Source organism: Lepidothrix coronata, unplaced genomic scaffold, assembly GCF_001604755.1.
Source record: "Lepidothrix coronata isolate B3197 unplaced genomic scaffold, Lepidothrix_coronata-1.0 Scaffold80, whole genome shotgun sequence".
Taxonomy (NCBI): domain Eukaryota; kingdom Metazoa; phylum Chordata; class Aves; order Passeriformes; family Pipridae; genus Lepidothrix; species Lepidothrix coronata.
Genome location: NW_016690260.1, coordinates 2061247 through 2085562, shown reverse-complemented (window position 1 = coordinate 2085562; position 24316 = coordinate 2061247). Strand labels below are relative to the sequence as shown.

Genomic DNA, 24316 nt, shown 5'->3' with positions numbered 1-24316 from the left:
TACTGCTTTTCCCCTAAGAATTTGCAGTAAGACTCTAAAACTCAACATTAACTAGACCTTGACCACTGGATCTCTGAACACCAAATTGCACAACTACTCAAGGACTTTAAATAAACAAATGCCCAGTGTGATTGACTGGGCTACCCTAAATGCCAGGCATTACTAGTAACCAAACTCTTCAAAGAATGCAGAAACATTTTTGGACACTAACTGCAAGACAAGCGTACATTTTGCCTAACATCATCTCAAAGAGGAGCCCATGGGCATCCCTACTGAGGACAGTAAGAAAGCACAAAAAATACAGCCATGCTTGCACAGCAGTTCTCTATGAACCACAGTATATCAGAAACTGGGAGCAGAATTCTTTATGTTTAGTAGTCCAATAATTTCTTTCCTCTACGAACTTTGTAGGCCAGTCCAAACTATGCAACTTTAATGTTAAAGAGGCTTGAGAGACACTCAACACATATGCAACTTTATTGTTTTCATTTGCCTTTCCCCCCAACCAAAAATAATAACAAAAAAAGATAAATCAGTGAGTGAATGGGGTTTACACAGCGTCTGTAACACACAGAACTAAACCAGCTGTACCTTCCCCTAAGATTGCTTCATTTACAACATCTTGTCAGGTTTAACTACTTCTTCTGTAAAGTATAGTTTCATTACCTCAAGCAGTCATTCCCTTAAAAAAACTAACAGAACTTGATACTTACACAGAACATTATACAATATTCAAGTTATGTGGGAACAGAAAAATATCAAAACTATTAAAAAGAAAACCACGTATCAACATTTGCCTAAAGTTCATTCATTCACGAGTTCAGGCTCAGCATCTCACATCAGACAACAAAAAATAAGTTTGCCATAACAACCTAAACAGTTGAAGCACCTTTTAAGAAGCTACATGTGCATTCCTCATAGAAAGCCCATATATTACAGTTCAGTTAAAAAAAAAATAAAAAATCACACTACACTAAAGAAGCTTCCAGAGCACTGTCTTAAACTATCAAGCTTATCTGATTTCAAAAATGAACAAACAAAAAAACTTCTTCACATTAACCACTTCCAAGTCTGCAGAAAAAGCATTCAGTGCATCAAAGCCATAACTATTAGCTAGTCTGCTAAACAAGCACAATTTCAGGGACTCCTGAAATTTAAGCCCTTTATTCTTCTGTATAACAATTTATTTCCATTGTGTTATACAGTGATGAGCAGAAACATGACCTGCACACGCACGCAGAGGATGGCAGAGTATACCTGACCCTGTCCTTGAATAACTGTCAGTGCAGTGCCAATGGTATCAAAGTTCCCATCTCATATTCCCCCAAATTACAACTTTTGTCAAAGAAAAAAAAAAAAGGAAAAAAAGTACTGGAGTTTGTAACTCTTAGTAAAAGGAGTTTTTTCATGTACTAAGACAGCAAGATACCAAGAGAACTGACAAGACATTTTGGAAAACTAAAGTAACACCCCACAAGTACAAATGCTAGAAGAGACACACTCAAGACTTACACTACATAAGCATCTGTAAAGAAGAAACCTGCTTAGCAATTACTTACAATTGCTCTAGTCAACTAAATTTTGTCAAAGTACATTCATGACAATGCAAGTAAAACCTACCAATGTTTTCCATGTAAACACTCCTAGCTTCTGTATTCACACCACCAACAGATCAGAGTTTCAGGCCTGATGCCACAAAGGTGGAAAAGTGCTTCTTCAATAGTGACAGTGACAGCTGCAATACTGAATAACCTAAAATAGATTTTCCAAAGATTGCACCACTGTGGTGAGGTTATCTATGTATTTCCTGCTACTCATATAAGTCTTGAGGTGGTAAATCTACATGTTTAGACACTTTCCTTGGCTTAGAATGAACATTGCTACATCTGCATGAATAAGGAGGCTACTTAGAGTAGAATCCTGTATTAGGCTGAAAAGCTTAGACAACATACCAATTTAAAAGTTTCCTGATCAGTAAAAATATGTTTTGAAGGATAAACTACCAGTCAAACACCAAATCATTATTCTTCATAGCTCAGGTATTTATGGTGACTTGTAATCTTCAGGTTTACTTAAATTGCCTTTAAAAACACAAGATAGACCTAGCATTTCAAATTCATGACCTTCTATGTGCAATTATGACCAAACCTGCTTTTAAGACTGGTACAAACACTGAGCAACAAAGACAGTAAAGTCATATGGAAGAGGGGAGGAAAGAAGGAAGAACAGAAGAACAGGGGTGAAAGGGAAATGTTCCCTACAAGAACAAGTATTTCCTTAATGTTTGTAAGCTCAGGGTATTTTAAGTTCCATTGTTATTCTCTCTGTGCACACAGTCAGAGTTAAGTGTTTGACTGGGACAAAACAGGACTACTGAATGTCACATCCAAGGAGAGTCAGCTGAGCCCCATCCTGCTGGTCCCAACACAGACCTGATGTTTTTCCACATGTGCAGTTGCACACAGCTACTGATTCTTAATGGGCAATTCCCAGTTACAGGGGAATAAAGTTACAGGGGTATGAATATCCATGATTTCATGTGTCTACGTAACATATATAAATATATTAAGTGCAACAGACATTTCAGAGACTGCTTTGTGCCCTTCTCAAATACTGAGTCCAAGGATACAGCCCAACTATCAGCAGCAATTCACATTTACAGGACTTCAGAAAGCATCCTCTTATGCCAGACATCCCACCTGTCCCTCTCACCACCCAGAGCCATGTAAACTACCAGAGGCATTCAGATATTTGTACTTTTCATTAATTCAGAAGTCCCTTCTGTGCAAGGACTCTTCTGGCTACACTACCATTAACAAGCATATTCATAAAAGATTATTAGCACATTGCTTCTTGAAAAATATCAACTTGACACTGCATACATTCTTGGAGAGTAGAATTCAGAGCTCCCTAAGGTATTATACTATTAAATTACCAACTACCACTTATACCACTTACCACATTAGATGACTTGATTTGGCTTACAGTAACTGCAAGCCAAAGTAACATGATGTTCTCTCCATCCCTGGTCATGATACTGTTGCCAAAAGCTGGCTCAGGACCTCAAATTCCAGATCAACCTGTACAGAGTGCCATCTGCTAAAGTGGTGGTCTTACTTCCTTCAAACTCTCAGCAATAAATCCTGACATTCTCAGGTAATGTGCATGCATGATTCATATTTAACAAGTGTGAAAGAGCAAAGAATTGAAACAACCCAGAGTTAACTTCTCAGCCAGCACTTAGCCCTACGATCATCTGATGAGAAATTACATCACAGCCTAACCGCGCACACTCACTCTCCCTGTTAATGGTGGGAATAAACCACAAAACCAAAACAAACATCCAGCCAGTGTAAACTCTACATACACACCTGGGAGGGAACTCTACATACACACCTGACCACAGTGCAAAACAATCTGGGCTAAGACACTCTACAGCAAAATTACTGCTAAATCTTCCCCTTCTCTCTATTAACTAAAAAAATGCTTCTTATACAGTGTTCTCTAGAGCACTGGTCAAGTAAGAGGTCAAACTTCCTCTACTGAGAGACAGGACAATAATATTCATGAGAACATTAACACTGGAAAACATTCAAACTATCATTTTCTAGAAAATTATACCAGGGAAATTACAATTTAAATTTCATATACCTCACTACTTTAATTTTTCCAATTACTGAGTTAAGTAAACCTCTGAATACAGCATTTAAAAATAATCAGGTTACTAAATCACACACTCAGACCTTTTTTACTGGCTGAAATGAATCACTAATGAAGAGATTGAGGACTTGGTTTCACAAGTTTGAGGTTTTTATAGGCTCTTGTTTACCAATAGAAATATCAATGAATTGCTTCTGGATGTCTTTGGAACTTCATGCTATCCTGCCATACAATAACAAAACTGTTACTTTCTGATGGGACTTGTTCCACAACATACCCATGTCATCAACACTTAAAAAATTATAGCTAGTAGATGTTTCTTTCCTCAGCAAGAGAAACGTAATAGAAGCCCTTTAGAGCTTCTCTTTACTCACCAGTACTTTCTTCCAGTACTTAATGCTAAGTTTTGTCTTTATTTCTAGGACATTCTGTAGCCCATGTTCCAACCACCTGAAGCCCTCAAAGACAACATTTCACAACTACCATCTACCAGCACAAGGTCCTTCTGTAGTGAAGTACAGATGCCATGGAAAAACAGGCCAGATGTAAGGGTTTAACTGCAACAAACCTCACTGCTTTTGGTTCCAGTCCAAGACATGTCAAATTTGTTTTCAATATTTAGCTACCATTAAGCTCATGTCTAAACACCTTTGCAAGATAAAATACCTCAGAGGAAATACCTCTCTTTCAGAGGAAGGCTGAGAGCATGACCATGCAACAAAGTTCTGTTAATCACTCTTATCCTACAGCCCCGTTAAGGATTTGTTAGGCAGAAGTGCTTAGTAAATATGCATCTTTCACAGATTTCCCACTCACATTTCCTTCTCACAAAATACACCTTATATTACTGACAAAAAAAGGGAACCTGTTTTCCTCCAGGTTTGGTAGCTCAAGTTCCTTCCCCTCACATACACTAAGAAAATAAAGTCTTGCTTATTGACCTAAAGTTCTAACTATGAAAAACGTTAATTTCCCAAGAGGGACCGTGAGTATTAAACTACCTTTAATCCTAATATTTGAACAGTCTCATTTACTATTTGGCCTACTTTGAGACCACAGCATCATCATCAGAAAACAGAGCAAGTGCACTAATATTAATAACAACTTTCTTCTAACTAGACAAGATAAACAGCAAGAGAAGGGCAAACAAGGTCATCATGTTTGGCAAAGAAAACATGAGAGTAAAAAAAAACCTCGTGGAGAAACACACTAGAGTGCAAAAATGCATCCCTAAGTATCCAAACGCTGCAACACTTTTGTACAAGTAACCTGCTTAAAGGAGTCCTTACAAAACACAAAACATTCTGCAGGACCCAAACCCATGCTGGCTCTTACCTGTTGTCTTACTCCTAAACTTTCCAATAAAACCCCCCTGTTGTCTTAAATTCAGCTCTTTTATGAGATGTATCATATCTAGGTTAGTGAATTGTCAATCTTGTCATATCACAACACTGCACAATCTTCTCCCTGAAACCAGTTCCTATTTTCTGCCACTCTTTTCAGAATTCTCTTTCTTGTATTTTAAGTACTGAGAAAAATCAAGTATCAAAAAGGCACACAGGACATATCCTGCTGAAATACTAATAGAGAACTGGGGGTGGAGGGGTGGAGACTTTACCACACATTTAAAAGCTGCATTTCTTAAGGAAAAACATAAAAGCACAAGGGAAGTCAGGAATCCAATTTTATCACCAGTGTTCAAAGAAACTTAAGAAGAAGAACAAAATTAGAGAATTTAGAAACACACAAGAATGGGACATTTCAAATAATTTAATCCTGTGAAACGCCTGGAAGGAAATATGTTCCATACTATGTAGACAGATTAACATGAGGAATGATAATAGAAAAAAGGGTTTAAAAAAAAGTAAAATCAAGTCATATAAAGTGCTTCCATGCCTATGCCAAGAAGAGCATTTTCAGTGAGCCTAACTGCAGACCAAGAGTTTAGAAAAGCAACATGGATCCTTCTTCACCTTCTAAAGAAGTTCTGCATCTTTAATGCACAATCATTACACTTTCATAACAACACAGCCTGACACAAAATCCTTGAGTTTTGAAAAGGAAAATCTGGGGAAAAAAAAGTCGATGCAGAATTCCTCTTTGCATGCTAACATCTTCCCAGCAGTCACGCTTTGCATTGAACATCTGACCAATGAAAATCCTGAACATTACAGTGCTTCAAATCATAACAAAAAACAGACAGTAGCATTAAATGTGTGCATAGGGCAGCCTTTACTACAAATCTCTCTCCTCGAATGTAAGCTTTGTAAGTGTTCCAGGAAGGCTTCAAGATCTCTAACTGATTTCTATTTATGACTTGGAACAACCTTGAAGTCTTGAAATTGATATAAAGGTATGAACTCAAACGGATATTGGAAAGCAATCCTTTCCAACAACACCCTCTTGAAAGCTTCCAATTCAAAAAGCAATAATTTTGTAATTCCTGATTAAATACAAAGGAAACAAATCTTTAGGAGTGGTACTTAAGCCTTAAGAGGATCGTTTCCTCTCTCACTCGAGCTACCTACCTGTGCTTGAAGAAAATGACAGACCTGAAAGTTTTCAAACTTTTATTGCATCCTCAATTCATTCAATTCACCTTCACATATCTGATTAACCGGAAAGATCCTCCCAGAACAGCACATAAAGCTAAATACACAGAAATACACATGGACTGGTGGAAGGGAGAGCAGAGCATACTCACTAAACAGGAAGAGTACATACACAGACACAAGAGCAGCAGCCAGCATTTTCTGCCTGATGCCATTTGATGTGTTCCCTGACATTAAAGCTGGTTTTCCCTCTTACAAGTGCAATGTGTAAAAAGAACAAGTAACTTATTACATATACCTACATGGCCTGCAAATTGGAATGTTCTGCTCTAGCAGAGTAGATTCCCGCACATATACAGGTACTTGTTCCTTAAAAACAAACACTTGAAAAAATAATGCATTAACTTACAGGTATTCAAAACTCAGACCAAATACTCTCTACAAATTGATAAGTAACTGCATATGTATTTTTGAGGGATATGATCATACAGTCAGGGCACAATCACTGTGGCAAGCTACAATCAAAGTGGTCTACTTAGCGAAAACATTGGCAGATTTAAGGGCTTGCTACGATGCACATTTTTCCTACCTGAAACAAATTAATAATAGTCAGGTTCCTATGAACAACTAAAACCTTACTGGAATAAATACAGAATGTTAGCTATTAAAACTGGAAGAAAACCAAGGACATATCACCATGATTCTTGAACAGGAAGGTTATGAACTATTGCCCCTTCTCATTAATAATGTTATTAATATTCTTCTGCATACAATTAATACCCAATCTTTTGCTGAAATACATTATATATCAAAGCTGCAAAGCAGTCAGGAAGACAACTTCATGGGGATCCTCCTTAAGACCAGCTGTGAAAATTCCCAGGAGGTAAAGCCTTTCCATACAAGTCTGGCTCTAAAATGACTTACAGCTCCTCTGCTTCAACTCCAAACCCCTGCCAGTTGCATTACTTCTTGTGCTATTAAGAATACTGCTAACAAAGTTGTATTTGTGGGTGTCCTTCCCCCTTTCCCCAGCTTAGTGTAAACAATTTGAGACAGATTTTTAAGTAAATGAGTACTAAGCAAGTCTAATCTTTTTTACCTCAAGTCTGAACATGGACAATTGGTCTCACTCCAGTCAACTCTGCTATGCATAAAGCCACTGCTGTTCCATATCTTCCCCATGTGCAATTATTGGGAAGTCAAGAAAAGGAAAAAAATAATTTGAATATGCATGCTCAAATGATTCCTTAAGAGCAGTCCACATATAGCTTTCTTCAATGGAATAAATTGCTGCTGTATACATATATAACTTAGAGAACAGAATCACAGAATGTCCTGAGTTGGAAGGGACACCAGCAAGTCCAACTCGTAGCTCTGCACAGGACAACCACAAGAATCACACCATGTGCCTGAGAGCGTTGTCCAAAGGCTTCCTTAACTCAAGACAGGCTTGGAGCTGTGACCACTTCCATGGGGACCCTGTTCCAGTGCCCAACCACCCTCTTTGCTAGTCAGCCTAAACATTCCCTGACACAGTTTCATGCCATTAAGATTACTTAAAGTGTCCTAATTATTCTGCTTTCAAATAGAAAAACCTCTTTCAATATTAAATGTTATAGACAATAAACAAACTAAAGTTTGCTAATTCATACCCTCCACAATTTCAAAACAGAATTTGAACCTCCTGGAGAAGCCTCTGACATACATAACCAACTCCTGCTATTTTCTGAGAGCTTAAGTAGTTTCAGCATTACTTTAGAGCATGGTGTACACATCATCACTATTACATGGTCAACTGAGAGCATGTACAGAACACTAACATCACCTTATCAAACCACTTTAATAGCAGTCCCCTGCTCACAAATTAGTGCCCACCTTCTCTACAGCATAACAACAGGACATCTATCATAATTCCTAAACTTCTACACAGAACTGCTACCTTCTAGGATGTTGTCAAATCCCAAAGGCATAATCTATACTTCTTGTTCCTAGATGAACCAGTAGATTTTGTTGCTTCTGACTTCTAACTGGAACAGGCAATCTCATTCCAGCCTCAAATAAATGGCACCAATCTGTAACAGAATTTTGTGCCACCATCATCTCTCTGACTTTAAAGGAAAACACTGCTGGCACAGGTGGGTTTCACATCACAGAATTAACAACTTCTTCAGGTAGCTGAAGGTGGTGCATAAATTGTTCACCACAGAAGCTACTCCTCCCCATCAGCCAGATTTCCTAACTTGCATGAATGTTCATGTGCACAGAGTAACTTCCAACACTAAACAGAGCAGAACAGAAAGCTTTAGTGTAACCGAAGCTGGAATATCCAGGAAGCTGTCACTATCACTAAATAGTTGGGACCTGGGCACAGAGAGAGAAAGGGAAAATGAAGCAAACACTTTTCATCACTTGAATATTTTGACATGGTATGAGAGTTTTCTTACACTTGCAATTTGGCCCCAGTTGTCATAAGCTGTCACATTTTTTCTCTCAAAATTCTCTAAGTATTTTCCCCACAGGGATATCTGAGGTAAGCAACTAAGCTCAACACCATACTAAAAGGTAAAGTTCAGGTCATTATATCAGCTCACAGAAAAATCTCTTCCAGTTATGAACTGAGGTGTCTGTAGACTGTTGTTTTAGACAAAATAGCAACAAGCCCTTGTTTCCCTGTTCCCCACCTATCAAATTATCAAACACATAGGTTCTTGAAAATCTAATCTACAAGTGAAATGTATTTAAAGTCGAGCACAAAAAAAAAAGATTAGACTGGTATATAAAATGAATGCTTCCTACTATGAGTGAGCAGAAAAGCTGGACAAAGGGGGACACAACACAGACAGGAAGCAATACTCTTCCAGTTTATAGGACTCACGAATCGAAGAATATGCAAAAAGAGGTGTCTCTACTCTCCCCATTTGCTTCAAAATCCTTTAGTGTTTCAATTGTTGACTTCTAAGAAGAGACCACTAAAGGAATTCAGTTGCTCTATTGTAAGATTTCAGGACTTCTACAACTGCGGAAGGGGGCAAAGATTCTCTTCTGTTAGTAAGCAAAAAACTTCATAGCGAGTTTTCTGATACTCCATAAAAGAAAAAAAAAACCAAAATCCAGACTTGAAACTACTGATTCAGTTACAGTCCCTGCTATGATTTTACATTCATGTGATTTCGATTGCCCCTCCAAGATTCCAGAATACCCAATAACTGTGAATCATGCATCAGCAAGGGAGTGGTTATTTTAAGAGTATTTAAGACACCACATACACAGTTGTTGAATTAGAAACACACACTTTTATGGAAGCACTCACAGAATGCAGTTTCTTATGCTGGCAAGAATGTAATAAAAAAAGACTACAGAACCTTTAGTTAAATTTTCATATGTAAGTTAAGACTGTTCATACAATGACTCACTACACCTCAGCTACACATTTTATACGTTTTTAAATTCATCAGAGCTTAGACGGTAACATGGGTGCCTTTTTGTACATTTCTTACCAGCTTTTTCCCTTGATAGGCTAAAAGCAGCTGTTTCAGCAGCAAGAGAACCTGGATATGGTAGCCTGCCAACGCCTCCAGTATGGATTTGGGAGGAGAAAGGCATATTTTTCTGGGCAGATATTGCTTGAAAAGGATCTCTGGCAGCAGTGCCCAAGGCAGTTCTATGGAGAGACGTGATCCTTGAGGCTGCCCAAACTGGGTAAATGAAAATTTACCAAGTAGTGCTTCGCTAAATTACGACACATCCTATTAGAGAATGTGTTTAAAGTCTTCTGAAGCATTTGAACGAACATTAGCTTATCTGCACCAGATTTTCTATAGCATTAGGAAATATTGACAGGTCATACTGAAGGGGGAAAAAAATTATGTCTAATAATGAAATTTTATCAAGTAAGTTTTTCTTAAGCATCCCCAAAGGCAGGGCAGGGAAGATAATACAACTGTGGATTTAAAGAGATCAAAAGCACAGTTTAAACTATTTCAAGGGTTTGCTCAAACACCAGGTAACAGAGTATGACAGTATCCACAGACGATAATTACACAGATACACTTAATTCCACCTGCTGTGCAACCTGCCAGTTACACCATGACACATTTACAAAGAAAAACAGTAAGAACTGAATGAACAGATTCATTCTGTGCAATTATAATTTTGAATTCTGAGTGCTTAATCCTTCTTTCTGCAACCAGCAACACCACCTAAAAATAGAAAGTAAGCTCGAATTTTAAACTCTGAAATCACTCTGGCAGAAATGTAGTAGGACAAGCAAGCAGCCACTTCAGTGTTAAGGTGAGGGCAACGATTCACCATCAGACCAGGATCTTAGTCAGAAGAGGGAGTTAAGAATAATTCAATAAAACAACAGGACTCTCTCCCCTGCCTCAACACCAAGGTCAGAGACAATGGGATTTTAAAAAGTTTACCCGAGGGAAAAATGCATCTAACCTATACAAACTTGAACATGCACAAGACAAAAACCCAAACTAACATCCAAAACCTTAGCAGACCATGGTACTATCGGCATCTACATCAGGATAACAAACTCACTCTAGAAAAAACCAAAAAATTCCTCAAAGCCATGATAATTCCCATACCCACAGGATTGTTATTAACTCTGGAAATGTCATCAACACAGACATATTTTCCTATTAGATAATTAATACCTCTGATACATACTATGGGACTTAATTAAAAGTATCTCTGCTCACACACTAACCTTTGCTGAGGCACTGCTTCAACTGAGAAGTTCTAACTTCCCAACATTTTAAATATGCCTTATAATGCTGACATGAGGTGCTTCAAACAAATGGCTTTGTTCCTTTAACTCTCTTGAAAAAAAAAAAAAAACCCTGAAAAAAAAGCCCCAACAAAAAACCCAACCAACTATATTCAGTTATTTTCCATGAGGATATGTATTTTTACTTATCTACAAAGTCTCAACCCTCTCCTACATTTTTATTTCTTTGTATACAAATCTAGAGGCTGAGGATGCAGTGTGTCTTATCTCCTTTCCTTTCAAAAGGATGCAAGGAAAACAAACGTAGTTTCCCTTAGTTTGGTTGGAGGCCGTCAAATCTAGGATGCCTGTAGATCTATGCACACTTTGTATCCAAAACATAAGTTAATGAGCACATTCAAAAAGCTTCAGTCTGTCTTATTTTTTTAGTTTTTATCCCACTTAACTAAATTTACCTCTGCTCTGCTTTTCCAGCTGTTCTCCTTTCAATCTAGAATCTGAATTTCCAGTTAAAGAAAAAGCAACATCCCCCTCAAAAACAGAAAACCACAGGCTACACAGATTAACACCTTTTTAAAAGTCCTTTATAAAGGATAAACAAATCCAATCCACCTACTTGTTTATTCAGGCAGTTACCAATTAAATTGACTTCCTAGCATTACTATACCATTAACAGTGGTCTATTGTCTGGTTCTCAAAATTACAGCTTTGAAGATGTGTTTTGCTCAAAACCAGGATTTTTAGACAATACAGGAGATGTTCAGTGTTACATAACAAATGTCATTACATTTTGAAGGATTTGGGTTTTTTGACACGCATATGTCTCCTGATACTTTTTAGTTTCTTAGATTTAGCAACAGACTTAGCAACAGCCACAACGTGTTTACCCCAAAAACCTGGGAGCTAAATCAACTGTAAGAACACAGGATCAGACGGTAACTTCCAGTACCACTGTCTGTGTTGCCAAAGAGCTTTTTACTAGTCTTCTACCTCCACACAAAATCATTACCTGAAGCCATGGTTGAAGCAAGGCACAGTCTACTTGTTAATCACTTTAAGGCCCTTAGTTGTCACTTCTTTTAAGAGTTACTATATCTCTGGTATCAGCTGGGTATTTCAGAACTCAAGTCAACTCAGCAACATTGTTTTTCCTTCAGAAGACTCTTACAGAATATCACTGCTCAACTGAAGTTTTCAATTGTAACAGTGAAGATGCGCTATTCTCCCTATTTGTTCTTTGTAGGAACAGGATGGGAGAAAGATAAGATGAAAGGGAAGCAAAATAAGATTCTTTTTTGTGCATCAAAACAGTAATTAGTCATTTAAATATCTTGTGACTTGATGCTTGAATATTAAATCTCTTTGATTGCATTTTTCCCTAGGGAAAGTTATTTAGTCGAGAGCTCTTAGCTCCAAATATGTGTTCATTTAAAATTACATTTATGCAAAACTCAAAGCACTGCTAGAATTCTATTTATAAAAAGTTATAAATGCTTGTTACACTAGTGGAAGCCGCCCTCTCCTCCAGACTCTTACGGACACTTTGCCATCTGTTTGTAATACAAAACATCTATCATTTTCGTATTAGGAAAAAAAATCCTCCAACTCAGGTTTTCAGCTGCTACATAACACAAACAACTACTAACCTTCCTAAATCCTGCACGGCATGAAGTTTGGGAAACAGAACGCGAGAGTATTAAACCTGTGAGGTTTGGCGTGACTTAAGTCGTAAAATTGTGTCTCTCTTTTGTCAACACCAACATAAAACTGAAGAGAAAGCTTTTTAGGGCAACAAGAGGGAAGTAAGGAAATCTAGCAAGTTTGCAGAAACACGAAGGAGGAAGAGTTTAATGTCAACTACTTCACATAAGATTCGAAAGGGATTCAGAAAGACACCTGTGTCTACCGATGGCAAACAAATTTCTCTTGGGGGTGTGTGCTTGTGTGCATATTCAAATACAGGCATGAGCAAACTTTAACTAAGGAAAGTGACTACTTACGCCTACTGCTCTGAAATTTAACCCTCGAAGCTAGATTTAGGAAACAAAAGCATCGCATTAACCACAAAAACAAACCTTATGATAATGTTTAATATCTTTCCCTTGCCCATTACTACTTTTCCTTAGCTAGGACATATCTCTCTAGGTTTAGGGAGACTATACAGACAGCCCACGTAATTTTCTAGTCTGAAAACTTGTAACTGCCAGGCAAGCAGTAAAAGACAGCAATCTGACATTTCTACATAAATAAATGCCCACTCTCTCACTTGAACTGAGAAATAAACTCAGCAAGCATCACAGCAAACAACAAAACTTAAAATTCTGGTACAAGAGGAAACTAAGGGTGCTTTCTCTTATATTCAGAATCTTCGTGTTTCAATTCAGAACATATCTATTGTGTCAAAAAGAAATACAAGCATTCTAAGCACTGCTACCTATTCCTCAGTGGATACCATGCTAAAGTTTTGAGCACCTCTACAAAAATAAACACCATCAAAACAAAACCATAAAAAACACCAACCTACCAATTAAAAACAAATACGAAAACACAAAAAACAAAACCACCACACTTCACAATGTACATTTTAGCGGATGTTTAAAGCAACTTACGACTTGCACAAGACTTGGAAATACTGAATTATGTTCAAATGGTAGGGAGTTATGCTACAAAAGCCTCACAGAGCAGTTACTGAATAGACAACAGCATGAAGAGTATTACTCTCTAGAAATCACTCTGCCTGAAGACATTTCACAAAAACTCACAGACTCAGTTAACTTACTGTAGTACTGCCACAGACAGAAAACTCCACTTAAAGATGATACTTCTCTTAAAATAAAGGTAACTCAAAGGATTCTACATCTAGAAATACAAACAGAAACTTCAGAGCTGCCACCTTTAACAGACAAGAAAAGTCAGACAACTAGAAAAACTCAGGACTATGAAACTATCACCTTTGTTCTTAGCACCAAATTTCAAAACCTGCTTATGTAACTATTTCTACAGTTCTCCCCTATTTGCTGTGCTTAATACACAGATGGGGAAAACTGATTATACTAAGGAAATAACTAAAGATTTATAAACACTGAAAGTAACAACACACTTCAGAGCCGGGGTCTTCAACAACAACCGCTACCGAGTGTTTTATCTTCAGCAGTAACAGCCAGTGATTGTTTCACCTATCTTGGAAAGTGCTGAGCAAATGATTAAACGATCCCGAAGTTCAAAAAGGTATAAGTTTCACCCTCCACTGAGACAGCAAAATCGAGCGGGAAATGACAGACTTTTAGCCTCCCAACACGGATTTCCTCACTCTCAGTCGTGCTTCAGAACCGACTTTCGGAGGAACCATCACAATTTTACTTACACCTTACAGACCTCTAAGTATGTCTGAAGGTGCTTCTAGGGTTTTCAAGTAAACCCAAGCGGAACCCGATCCGCTCCCTATCTCTGGGCAGGGGAGGAAGGTCCCGCTCCCCTGAGGCCGGCCGGGCCCACGCGCGCTCCCGCCGCCGCGCGCCCCCCGCGGCCCCGTCCGGCTCGGCAGCGCCCCCCGGCGGGGCCGCGCGGGCACGGCGCCGCCGCCGGGCCCCGTCTGCGCCTCGCGGCTGCCGCACCAGGCCCGGCCCAGGGACCGACACACAAAATGGCGGCCGCCCCGCGCGGTCACGTGACCCCCTTTGTGCCTTTCGGGCCCCCGCCGAGGGGCCGCCGGCGGCCGCGGGTCGCGCGCGGGGGGCGAGGGGGCTGTGAGGGAGCCCCGGGGGAGGACGCGGTGAGGGGCCCCCGGGATCGGCGCCTTCCCGCCCCGGGTGTCCCCCCCCTCCCGGCGGGCGGGGAGAGTGGGGAGAAGATGGCGGCCATTTTGTGCTTGCGCAGAGGCGAAGGTGGGGGCCCGGGTGCGGGGGGGATGGTGGGACCCGGCCGAGGGGGGGGGGGTCTCACGTACCGACTCCTCTTCCTTCTCCATGCCCGTGGGCATCTGCGGCACGGCCCGGTTAATGGAGGCATATTCGGCCAAGTCAGGCAGGTCCTCGCAGCGGAAGACGGGCAGCGGCTTGGACGCGTCCAGCGCCCGGGCCCGGAACGACAGTTTGCTCATGTTAGGCGGCGATGGCGGCTCCGGCTGGGAAGGGGGGGGCGACAGCAAGAGCGCTCCGAGCTGAGAGCCGGACCCCGCCGAGCGATCTCATGGAGGGACCGGGGCTCCCCCGGCGGGGCGGGGCGCACTCCGACACGGGGCCCGGCGGCGCCGGCTGGCGCGGCTGGGCTGGGCGCTGGCTCCGCTCCTCCGCCGCTCCGGTTCCGCTCAATACGCCACGGCCAACATGGCGGACATTAAACCTCGACTGGCCGCCTCTTTCAGCCAACCCCAGCGCCACAGCCATTCCCACACTGCATCGCGCAAGGCGCGGGCACGGCGCCGCCCGGGGGGAGCGCGCGCCGCGCGGGCACGGCGGCGCGGGAGCGCGGCGGGCTCCGAGCGGCCGGAACGGGAGCAGGAATGCGGCGGGGATCGGAGCGGCAGCGGGGCAACGGGATCGGGGGGCGCAGCCGGGAGTAAACCGGGGCTTTAATCAGCGTGCGGCACCGCTCCGCTCGCCGAGCCGTGCCGGGGAGCCGCGCTCCTCTCCTGCCGCGGCGAGGAGGTTTGGGCGGCCCCAAATCCTCCACACTGGGGGCACCGTCCCCGACAGCCGCGCCTGACCCTGACAGCTCCGGGAAACCTGGGCGAGAGAGGCGGGGAATTGCCGACCTCGACCTTTCCGGCCGCTCGGGGGCCGGACCGCAGGACAGCGGCGCCGGGCGCTGAACTCGCCCCAACCCGGTCGCGCTGAGGCGGGGTCCGAGCGCGGGGCCGCCCGGGGAGCGCCCCCGCCCCAGGGACCGGCCCCACACCCGCGGCCCCTCACCCGCACCCGGGCTCGCTCCGTCCCCGCACCGCCGAACCGAGTTCGCACTCGCGCTATATGTAAGACAAACACGAGCAGCTCCCCGAAAACGAGGAAGAACCGTAAGAACCGGGCGCCCCCACAACCGCATCCCCAGCGCTTTTCTTTGAGGCTTTCAGAAACTTGGTCCGGCAGCGCAGCGCAGACACGCGAACTGGTTTAACCCTTGCGTGCATTTATTACCAGTGACCCGCTCAAGCGAGCTCACCCTAGGCAAAGGGTAGAACTCATCTGAGCATGTCTCATTAGGGAAGCTCGTTTACATCCCAGTGAGTCGATTAAATTGATGCGTTACCCGGCGATAAGCAGGGGGTAGGAAGGCAGAGTCTCCCTGGTCCCAGCGCTGCCTGCACGTGCTGCCCCAGAGCATTCCCAGCGCAGCCCCGGGAACGTCAAACTCCGCTCCTGCCAGGCCGGGGCTGGAGCCGCCGAGTTAAGGAACAATCCACCTCCTCATCTATGTTATGTTCTTGCACTAGATAATTCCAGTTCTAAAGTAAACCCCACCTTCCTGAAGTTATGCTTATTTCCATTTTAAAATGTGAGAAAGTTGTGTTTTGATTGAATTCAAGTGCCCCTCCACTTTTAAAGCAACATACTGTAGTTTTGTACTGATATATGAGAATTGGTAGACAGAACTTGTTCTTTATCCCATACTACTTCTGGGAAATAGAACTTTAAGAAATAGGACATAGATATAACAAAAAAAAATTAGGGAAACCTAAGTTTGCTTAGCAATTTTAGAAATCTGATCTCTGTAATAGAAACAAAAGCCATTTTTTTAATCTCATCACCTCTTTAATAATAATACCATCCTGAACCTTGAGCAACTACTAGACACTGGATGAAATATTACTACATGCAGTTGTTAGCAGCAGTTTCAAGCCAACTATTTGCATGTGTCTTCCGTGTAGGTCTCCCAAACTGTTTAACTTGCAAGCAACTTGGCTTCATAACCTCTCTGGGACCAGAAATTCCATCTGTTTCGCAAATGGGTAATGCAGTGGAAGACAGCTGCTAAGGAGAATGAGACTTGGTTTTTTTAGGAAGGTTTGGGTTTTGTTTGTTGTTGTTTTTGGTTTTGGTTTTTTTTTTTAAGGAGAGTGGCATGAACTAAGGAATATCATTGTATTCATTCGTATGTCAGTAGTTACATCAGAACCAAATGTTTAAACATTATATCCCTTTATACTCTAACTTTAAAGCTTAAAACGCACACTAACTAGAAAAAGTAATCTTAAAATAAATTGCCCATAAAACATCTACAGTTTTCCGGAAATACTAAATAATTTAGTTTATCCAATTAGCAGACAAAAAAACCCAAAAACCTCAAAGCAATATGCCATCATAGATTGACTTTGACTTGAAACATTAAATGAAAATGAAACACCTGGCAGCTAAGCAAAAAATAAGGCCATTAAACATAACTCTTCACTTTTGCTGATGAAAGGAAAACAATACATAATGAACATAATTAAAAGCAAAGTATTGGAAATACCCTGAACTATAAAGAAAGAATAAATAATCAAGTACAAACTTATCCTTAAGTGACCTTTGCATTTCTAACCCTGCCACAGGCTTGAGAAAAGTGCAGAGCAAGCAGAACAGGCAATAACATTTGGATACAAAGAGGACAGTATGCATTAAGAAGGAGTGTTGGCCTGAAACTCTTGGACTCATCAGCTTTTAATGTTTTGCTAATAAAATAGATTGTGTTTAAATATTTTGTAGCAGCAGATGATTAGTCCTCAAAATTAACTAAATCAAATTACTAGTAAGATGAAAAGTGTGATATTTGAAAACAATGCAACATCAGCCCTAATGTCTGTTCTGTAAAAGGTGGTGACGGGAAAAGGCATAGAACATAAACAGACTGATGTTTCCATTTTACTTTCCTTTCAGTTACAATATGCAGGAGTATTTAGCTTTTTCCATTTTGTAGCTTTTACCAAAATGAACACATTACATCTGTAGACATCAGTGCTGCACTATGACAGCAGTTAATGCAGAATTGGTATGTTTTGCATAATGACCAAAATACTCTTTGCAGGCTGTCAGTAAAAGATCAGTAAGTGTAAACTAATTTGGTGAACCAAAGTGCTGTGTTATCTATTTTAAAAATTTAACTGTAAGGTAAAGTAACTGAAATATAATGAATATAACATTTTGAACTGATGGTTTTATGTTTTTTCATTTTGGGAGGTTTTTTTGTGTGTGTTGGGGTTTTTTGTTGGTTTTTGGTTGTTTGTGTTTTGTTTTGGGTTTTTTTGTTTGGTTTTGGTTTTTTTTTGCAAACTGCTGAAATTAGATCTTTAGCATTTGGGGCATTTCTTTAAGACTTCATTTTTTATGATATGAAACCAATTGAAAGAACTAAATGAAAGTACTTTATGTATCAGCTATGTAGCTGGTAAATATCGCCATTTAAATATACATTCAGAAGTCCTAAATTCAGACTGAGCATTAGGGGCAAATTTACAACAACTTGCTCCATGCAGCTACAGACAGAGGTCTCTTTTCCTCTCATCTAACTTGTGTTTGTGATGCCCAAAAACTTAACTTGCTATTTTGGTTTGCAGGTTTTCTGTACCATTTGACAAGTTCTTACAAATTTTAGTATTTATTTAGTTTTGCAGCTTAAGGCCTCTCTGAGTTAAAGAAAGACTTCCAGTCATTTATTTAAGCATGAATTGTAGTTTTTTGAACATGAGTTTAATACTGTCTCACATTTTAACACCAATCATCATCACAAAAGAGCTGCACATAAAGTCCATGCAGGTTAAATCCTGTATCATTTTTGGTGCTTTCTGTAATCAAGCAATTTCATATTTTAAGGATATAAAATTCTAGGAGACAGTTGTTCAACATCTAAAAATTTTTTTTAAAACATTTTTATTCTCCTTTTTTTGTATTAGGATTTATTTGTATTTTGTATTATGCTAAACTATACACTGACTTTCATATTCATAAATACTTGCAATTTTTAATTTTTGTCATTCTGACTACTTCATACCCTTCTACTAACTCATCATTTATCTATACATAATTTTTGTTGATCTGGTTTTTTTTATCTCCATAAATGCTAACTATTCTGAACTGATAAAAAAAATGTCACTGATATCTCCACGCACACACATTCAATACTCAAGTATTAAAAAAGGCACATTCTGAAATTACCATATCTGGATAAGCTTTAATGGATTTTTTATGTATATTCCTGTTCTACATTTGGTGGTGATGCTACTGTTCAAATTTCCTTCTCAGCTACCTTGTATATGTTTTACAACACTAGATAGCTATATTCTTTTAAATCATCTCATACTTGGAGTTTGAATTTAAATGAGATAAATGTAGGCAAATATGACACTAGAGGTTCTTCATTATTTTATAAAATGTCACATTACAATAGTAAGTAGATGCATACAGAAATTATCTTAATAGCTGGAAGATTTCAACCATAATGTAACGCACAGTGAATTTCGCCTTATTTACTTGTGTCAACTGTCTGTGTTAAAAGAGATAATGGAACTGTCACACATAAACAGTTCAGACACCACACTACAAAACTGGTGTAGAATGACTTTGTGATAACCTCTGTGACTTTTTTTAAATATAATTTAGTGTTTCATAGCTTTGGTATCTCAAAAGAATGGTACAATATATTCATTTAGTTATTTCAGGTGTTCATGGTTGAGATGCAGTAGGTACAAAGCTTATTTGGAGTTCTCTGAATCATAATTTGATGTAGTGACCAAGTAAATCTCTTCCTCAATTCTTGACTTAATGAGGGGAGATTATATATATATATATGTAAAACAAATTAAATTTTTATTTCTGGTACATGTACTGCATGGTCAAATCTTTCAGTTACCTTTTATTTTTTGTAGGCACTTTCAGTTTACGGTGCAGAATACCAAGAGATGAGATACTACTGCATTTGATATTGTGTTCCTGTTACTATTCAACAGAACGTAAGTAAGCATAATCCTTTAGATTCCAAAACTGCCCAAAAAAAATATTTAAATTTGGAGATACAACAGCCTGGTAAGACAAGAAGCTCGTGCTAAAAATGAGCATGTAACTTTTCCATTACAAGCCCAACAACTGCTATTCTCATGAGCAGTATCTTACTAGAAATGACCAGTAGTGCAGCATTACAGAACCAGTTGTATCCTCAGCATTCAGAACAGAGGCACTGAAGTTGGCCTTCTTGCAACACAGTCCAAAGTTTTAATGCTTTGTCACAAGTGACTGTACCTAAAACTGGATAAGGAATTGCCATGTGATCAGTGGGTTTCACATTTTAAAACTACACACAGGAAATCACAAGGCAACAGTATTTTGCAGCAGGTAATGTCAACAAAACCAAGACAGGCTGAAATGAACAGTGGTTCTGTCATTTCTCAGGCTCTCACTTTGTGCTGTGCTGCCTTTGGTAATAATGTTGGTTTAAGACACTGCTCCCTCTCCCTGCTCTGCCACCCGCTCTTTCTCCTCTGTAGCTGCACTGCCCCCTCACTGGTATCGGCACCACTGCTTATGGAGCTGCCCTGAGTACCAGGTGGGAATGCCATCAGATACATTAACAACTCTGACAAAAGCCTAACTGCACATAGCAGAAGAAAAGCCACCCAGAAAGATCCGTGTTGGAATTTATATGTCCCCACTATCTGCAGTTTACGGCCACTGCCCTCTTTCTTCATGTGATCTAGTTTGTGAAAGCTGCAGAATACAACAGTCTGAACAATAAAAGCTGTGCAAAAAGGATTTGAAAATGATACAACTATATATGCAATTTAATACACACCCAAAATAGTAACACTGTCATATGCTATATTTTAAAACTTTTGCCTACAAGACTAGTGCCTGAACTAGTCTATAAATGAAGGAGTTCTTATTTGCTTTCAGACTGATTACATATCACTGTGTATGGGTGGGGTGTTATAATTTCAAGTATATATATAACAGGCAATGTTTTTTTCCCACAAGTGAAAGGATCTAGATGCCAATTTAATGGTGTAATCTTCTCTGGGGATGTCTTTTCAGTTATACATACTCAAAAGTCAAGTCCAGCATCCTCAGGGAAACTAAGCTGAACCTCAACTTTTTGGATATGCCACTGAGCCATATCTAAAAGAGAAGGAAAATCACTAGCCAACAATTCTCTTACAGAGAAGACACAAAGTAAAGAGAGCAAAAGCTATAGCCAGATTCCTACTTTTCCAACTATAGCTAAGCTCTTAGAGATAGTGGAGGCACTTGCCTATATAGGAGGACCAGAAAGTGCAAGAGGAATGAATTATTTAGGATTATTATTTTACAGAACTCAACATTTGTCCCAACATTACCTGGGAAGACAGAGCCCATTTTACCATTCTCTTGCTTAAAATGTATCTGAAAGCACAGAGGGTTTGAGGGAGGTTGTTTTGTACTGTCAGAAAGGAATGAGCTTCCTTTATATGGCTTGTTCCAGAGATTCAAGTTCTTATATGTCTAGGGAAAACACATTATAGTGGAAGCAGTTATTCTCTTAGATACAGCAGTGGTAATGACACAAATTATGCAGAGACTCTTCTGTATTGAAATTTATTTTTCCCTGTTTAAATTTTAACGGATTCAGAAAAGTTATCCTAAGAATTGCAAGGGTTAAAAGTGATTTATGAGTTTCTCCTTTACGGTTTTAGGTTAAAATGTGTAAACCTTCTAAAATACTGTGCTAGACACACCTTGAATTCTTAATTTAGTCACTGTCACCAGCAACTCATTTCACAAAATAATCTTTTAGGATTAAGTAGTAAGACAAAGGGGACCAAAAAAAAAAATCCAAAAATGTCTGACTTTATGCTCTGGTTTGGTTTTTTTTTAAATCTTAATCCAAAACATTTTGTGTTCTGACATACAAAACAATAATAATATTAAAATCACAATTTATTAGGTAAACACAATTTGAGCTGGACAGACTGGCTAGGCACCTCTTACTTAGGTATGGACTTCTGCAAATATCAGATTATAACACATGAATGATTTCTGAGTCAGGTGAATTTAATCATATGATTCTGTATTATTTCCAGTAGAAAAGCCAGCAGAAGGGCAAAAAACCTTATGCTTTTCTTGCAAAAAACCTCACAACTAAGCAAACAAACAAAACAAAAAAGCAAGAAAACCCACAAACAAAAAAAAAAAGCCCCACTTTCTCTTGTGAACACAACTCTAATTCAAGAGCTAAGGATAGATTACTTTGATATTCTGCATAGAATAAGGTGAAAGGCTAAAAAAGGAAAGCAGAAGTACAGAAATCATAGTTGTACACGGGTTGAAGACTGTCCTGAGTCTTTCAATTGACCGCTACGTTAAAAACAAAAAAAACCCAGCACAAACACACACCACACCACTAAATAAACCTTAAGCTGCCACAGTGCTCACACCCCAACCCTGGATAAAGGGGTAAACTGGGGACAAGCTACATGCCTTTGCATGACTTTAGAAAGTTTACTTCTACGCTGTTAGTTGCACTGCCCTATGTAAATGCAAATATACAGCAAATTCAATGCAGGGAAAGACATATGCTCTAATGTCCTAATTTTTTACCTTACACTCCCAAGATAGAAATCCTGTCTTGCAAGTTAGTCTATGAAAAATCATTTCAAGTGCTCCAGAGCTTCTGGTTAGTATGATCAAGTATTTTCAGAACTTCAGAACTACGTTGCTGATGTTAAATAACTGTTAAATAACGTTACTATATAAAGCAAATCGTTTTAAATTGCAGTTCCTGAATCAGAATGAAAGTAGTGTATCTGCTTGCCTCAGATAACTGTGGAAAACACTGACTTATACCTAAACAGGAATCAGCCAGGCTTCAGAAGTCTCTTGGTGCAGGAAAAGTATACTTGCATCTTGGAATAAAGAGGCATTTCCCAAAGCATATGTTTAGATTTTTTTTTTTTTAATGTTAGTGAGACCTACCTACATACCTAGCATGAGTGAACCCTGAATTTCAGATCCAATTAATACAGTTGTGTCATTAAATACCTAATAAAGGCTATACCATCTTTACTTAAGGTAAATACATTTCTCCAAAGAAATGAAAAAAATACAAATAACTCAGCTTTTGGATTTCAAAAGTTTGCAAGAACACAAATATTCTTTCAATTTTAGAAGCGTTTGGTTTTTTTTTTTTTTACACAGTGTAGTTTGATTTATACTTCTAAATTAAGCATAAGTGAATGTTCTAGAGATAATGTTTGACTTCTAGGATACAAACTAATCATGATAATATTTATAACCAAACATTTATATATGCACTTCAGAAAGCATAAATTAATAATGCTGTATTAGTGAAAAAAACCCTAATGAATTGAGTTTGACTATAAATATCCAGCAGAGGAGGCTAGATCTGAACACAAATCTGATAAGACTCTTCTGATGTATATATATATTTAAATGATAGCATTGGAGGCATAAAAAATGTAAAACTCTGATAGGGTTAATCTGAAGAAAATATATTTTCTGAGGTTTTTGAACATTTAGAGAATGCAAAAAACTTGTGGGAGTTGGGCAGATGTTAAGAGGAGAAGTGTTTTTGTTTAGACGAAAACTTGAAGTCACCCTGAGAAGAAAAATAGAGACATCACATTAGGTTATTTTCTGTGTCATAATGCAGGTGGGAAACCCAGGCTGCTGTGATATAATTGGCATTTTCTTCTCACCCCACCCAGTGAAATCCCCAAATCTTCCGTAAGGGCAACCTGAGAAACACAGCCAAATGGAAAGTGGTTTTCTCAAATCACTTAAGAGTAGAAGCAGGTAAGAGTTCCAGCCCCTCGCCCCTGCCTGATAAAGACACTCCACTCTCACTCTGTTATTGAGCAGTGTGTCAGTTTTACAGCCGATCAACATTCCGCCTGTCTGAGCAAGAGAAGGTGACAGAGCCCTGTCATTGACACAGGGCTCTGTGCACAAGCCTGGTACTGGTCACAAGTGCCAGGTCCACTGAACTTCATCTGATTTATAAGCAACTCAAGAACACAAAAGGATATGACCTAATTAAAAAAAAAAAAAAAAGGAAGAGCATGTAAGATGGGAAGGAAAACAGTTTCTCACATTAAAGTAGCTCATCTGGAAGTCTGCTTGACTAGAGCTTTCATCCCACAGATTCCTGCAATATCCAATTTTTAGTTTGGAAATACATCCAGAGATTACAAAAGAAACCAGAATACTTTCTTACAGAATCTTCATTCATTATGTGATTATAAATGGATATGGGCTAAACAGAATGTATATATGTGGAGCCATTAGATGTATTTTTTCCAGCTGTTATCCAGCATGTCTTCTTCTTTAAAAATGCTGATTGTGGCACTTTTACTGAATTGTGAATATATAGTCGCATTGTCTAAAGACGTCAAGATATTCTGTCTTGT

At 39.5% G+C, this 24316-nt stretch overlaps 1 protein-coding gene and 1 long non-coding RNA gene across 8 annotated transcripts in view; one reads left to right on the top strand and one right to left on the bottom strand.

Annotated features, from left to right (window-relative positions):
* The window catches only part of EPC1 (enhancer of polycomb homolog 1), a 66037-nt gene that overhangs the window by 34796 nt on the left and 6925 nt on the right, over nt 1-24316 (bottom strand). For 2 of the 6 annotated variants that reach the window (XM_017820206.1, XM_017820208.1), the window contains exon 1: nt 14897-15358. The exons of 1 other annotated variant lie outside the window; for it this stretch is intronic. In XM_017820206.1, coding sequence (XP_017675695.1) covers nt 14897-15049 — 153 coding nt within the window. In that variant the 5' untranslated portion in view covers nt 15050-15358. Of the gene's footprint in view, nt 1-14325; nt 14347-14896; nt 15359-24316 lie in introns of those variants that run through there. 3 more of the 6 variants (XM_017820209.1, XM_017820207.1, XM_017820211.1) reach the window with 3 other exon arrangements.
* Nucleotides 15855-24316, top strand: part of LOC108499898 — a 12568-nt gene continuing 4106 nt past the window's right edge. For both annotated transcript variants that reach the window (XR_001875685.1, XR_001875684.1), the window contains exons 1-3: nt 15855-16949; nt 19787-19870; nt 23560-23702. This is a non-coding gene — a long non-coding RNA (uncharacterized LOC108499898). The remainder of the gene's footprint in view (nt 16950-19786; nt 19871-23559; nt 23703-24316) is intronic.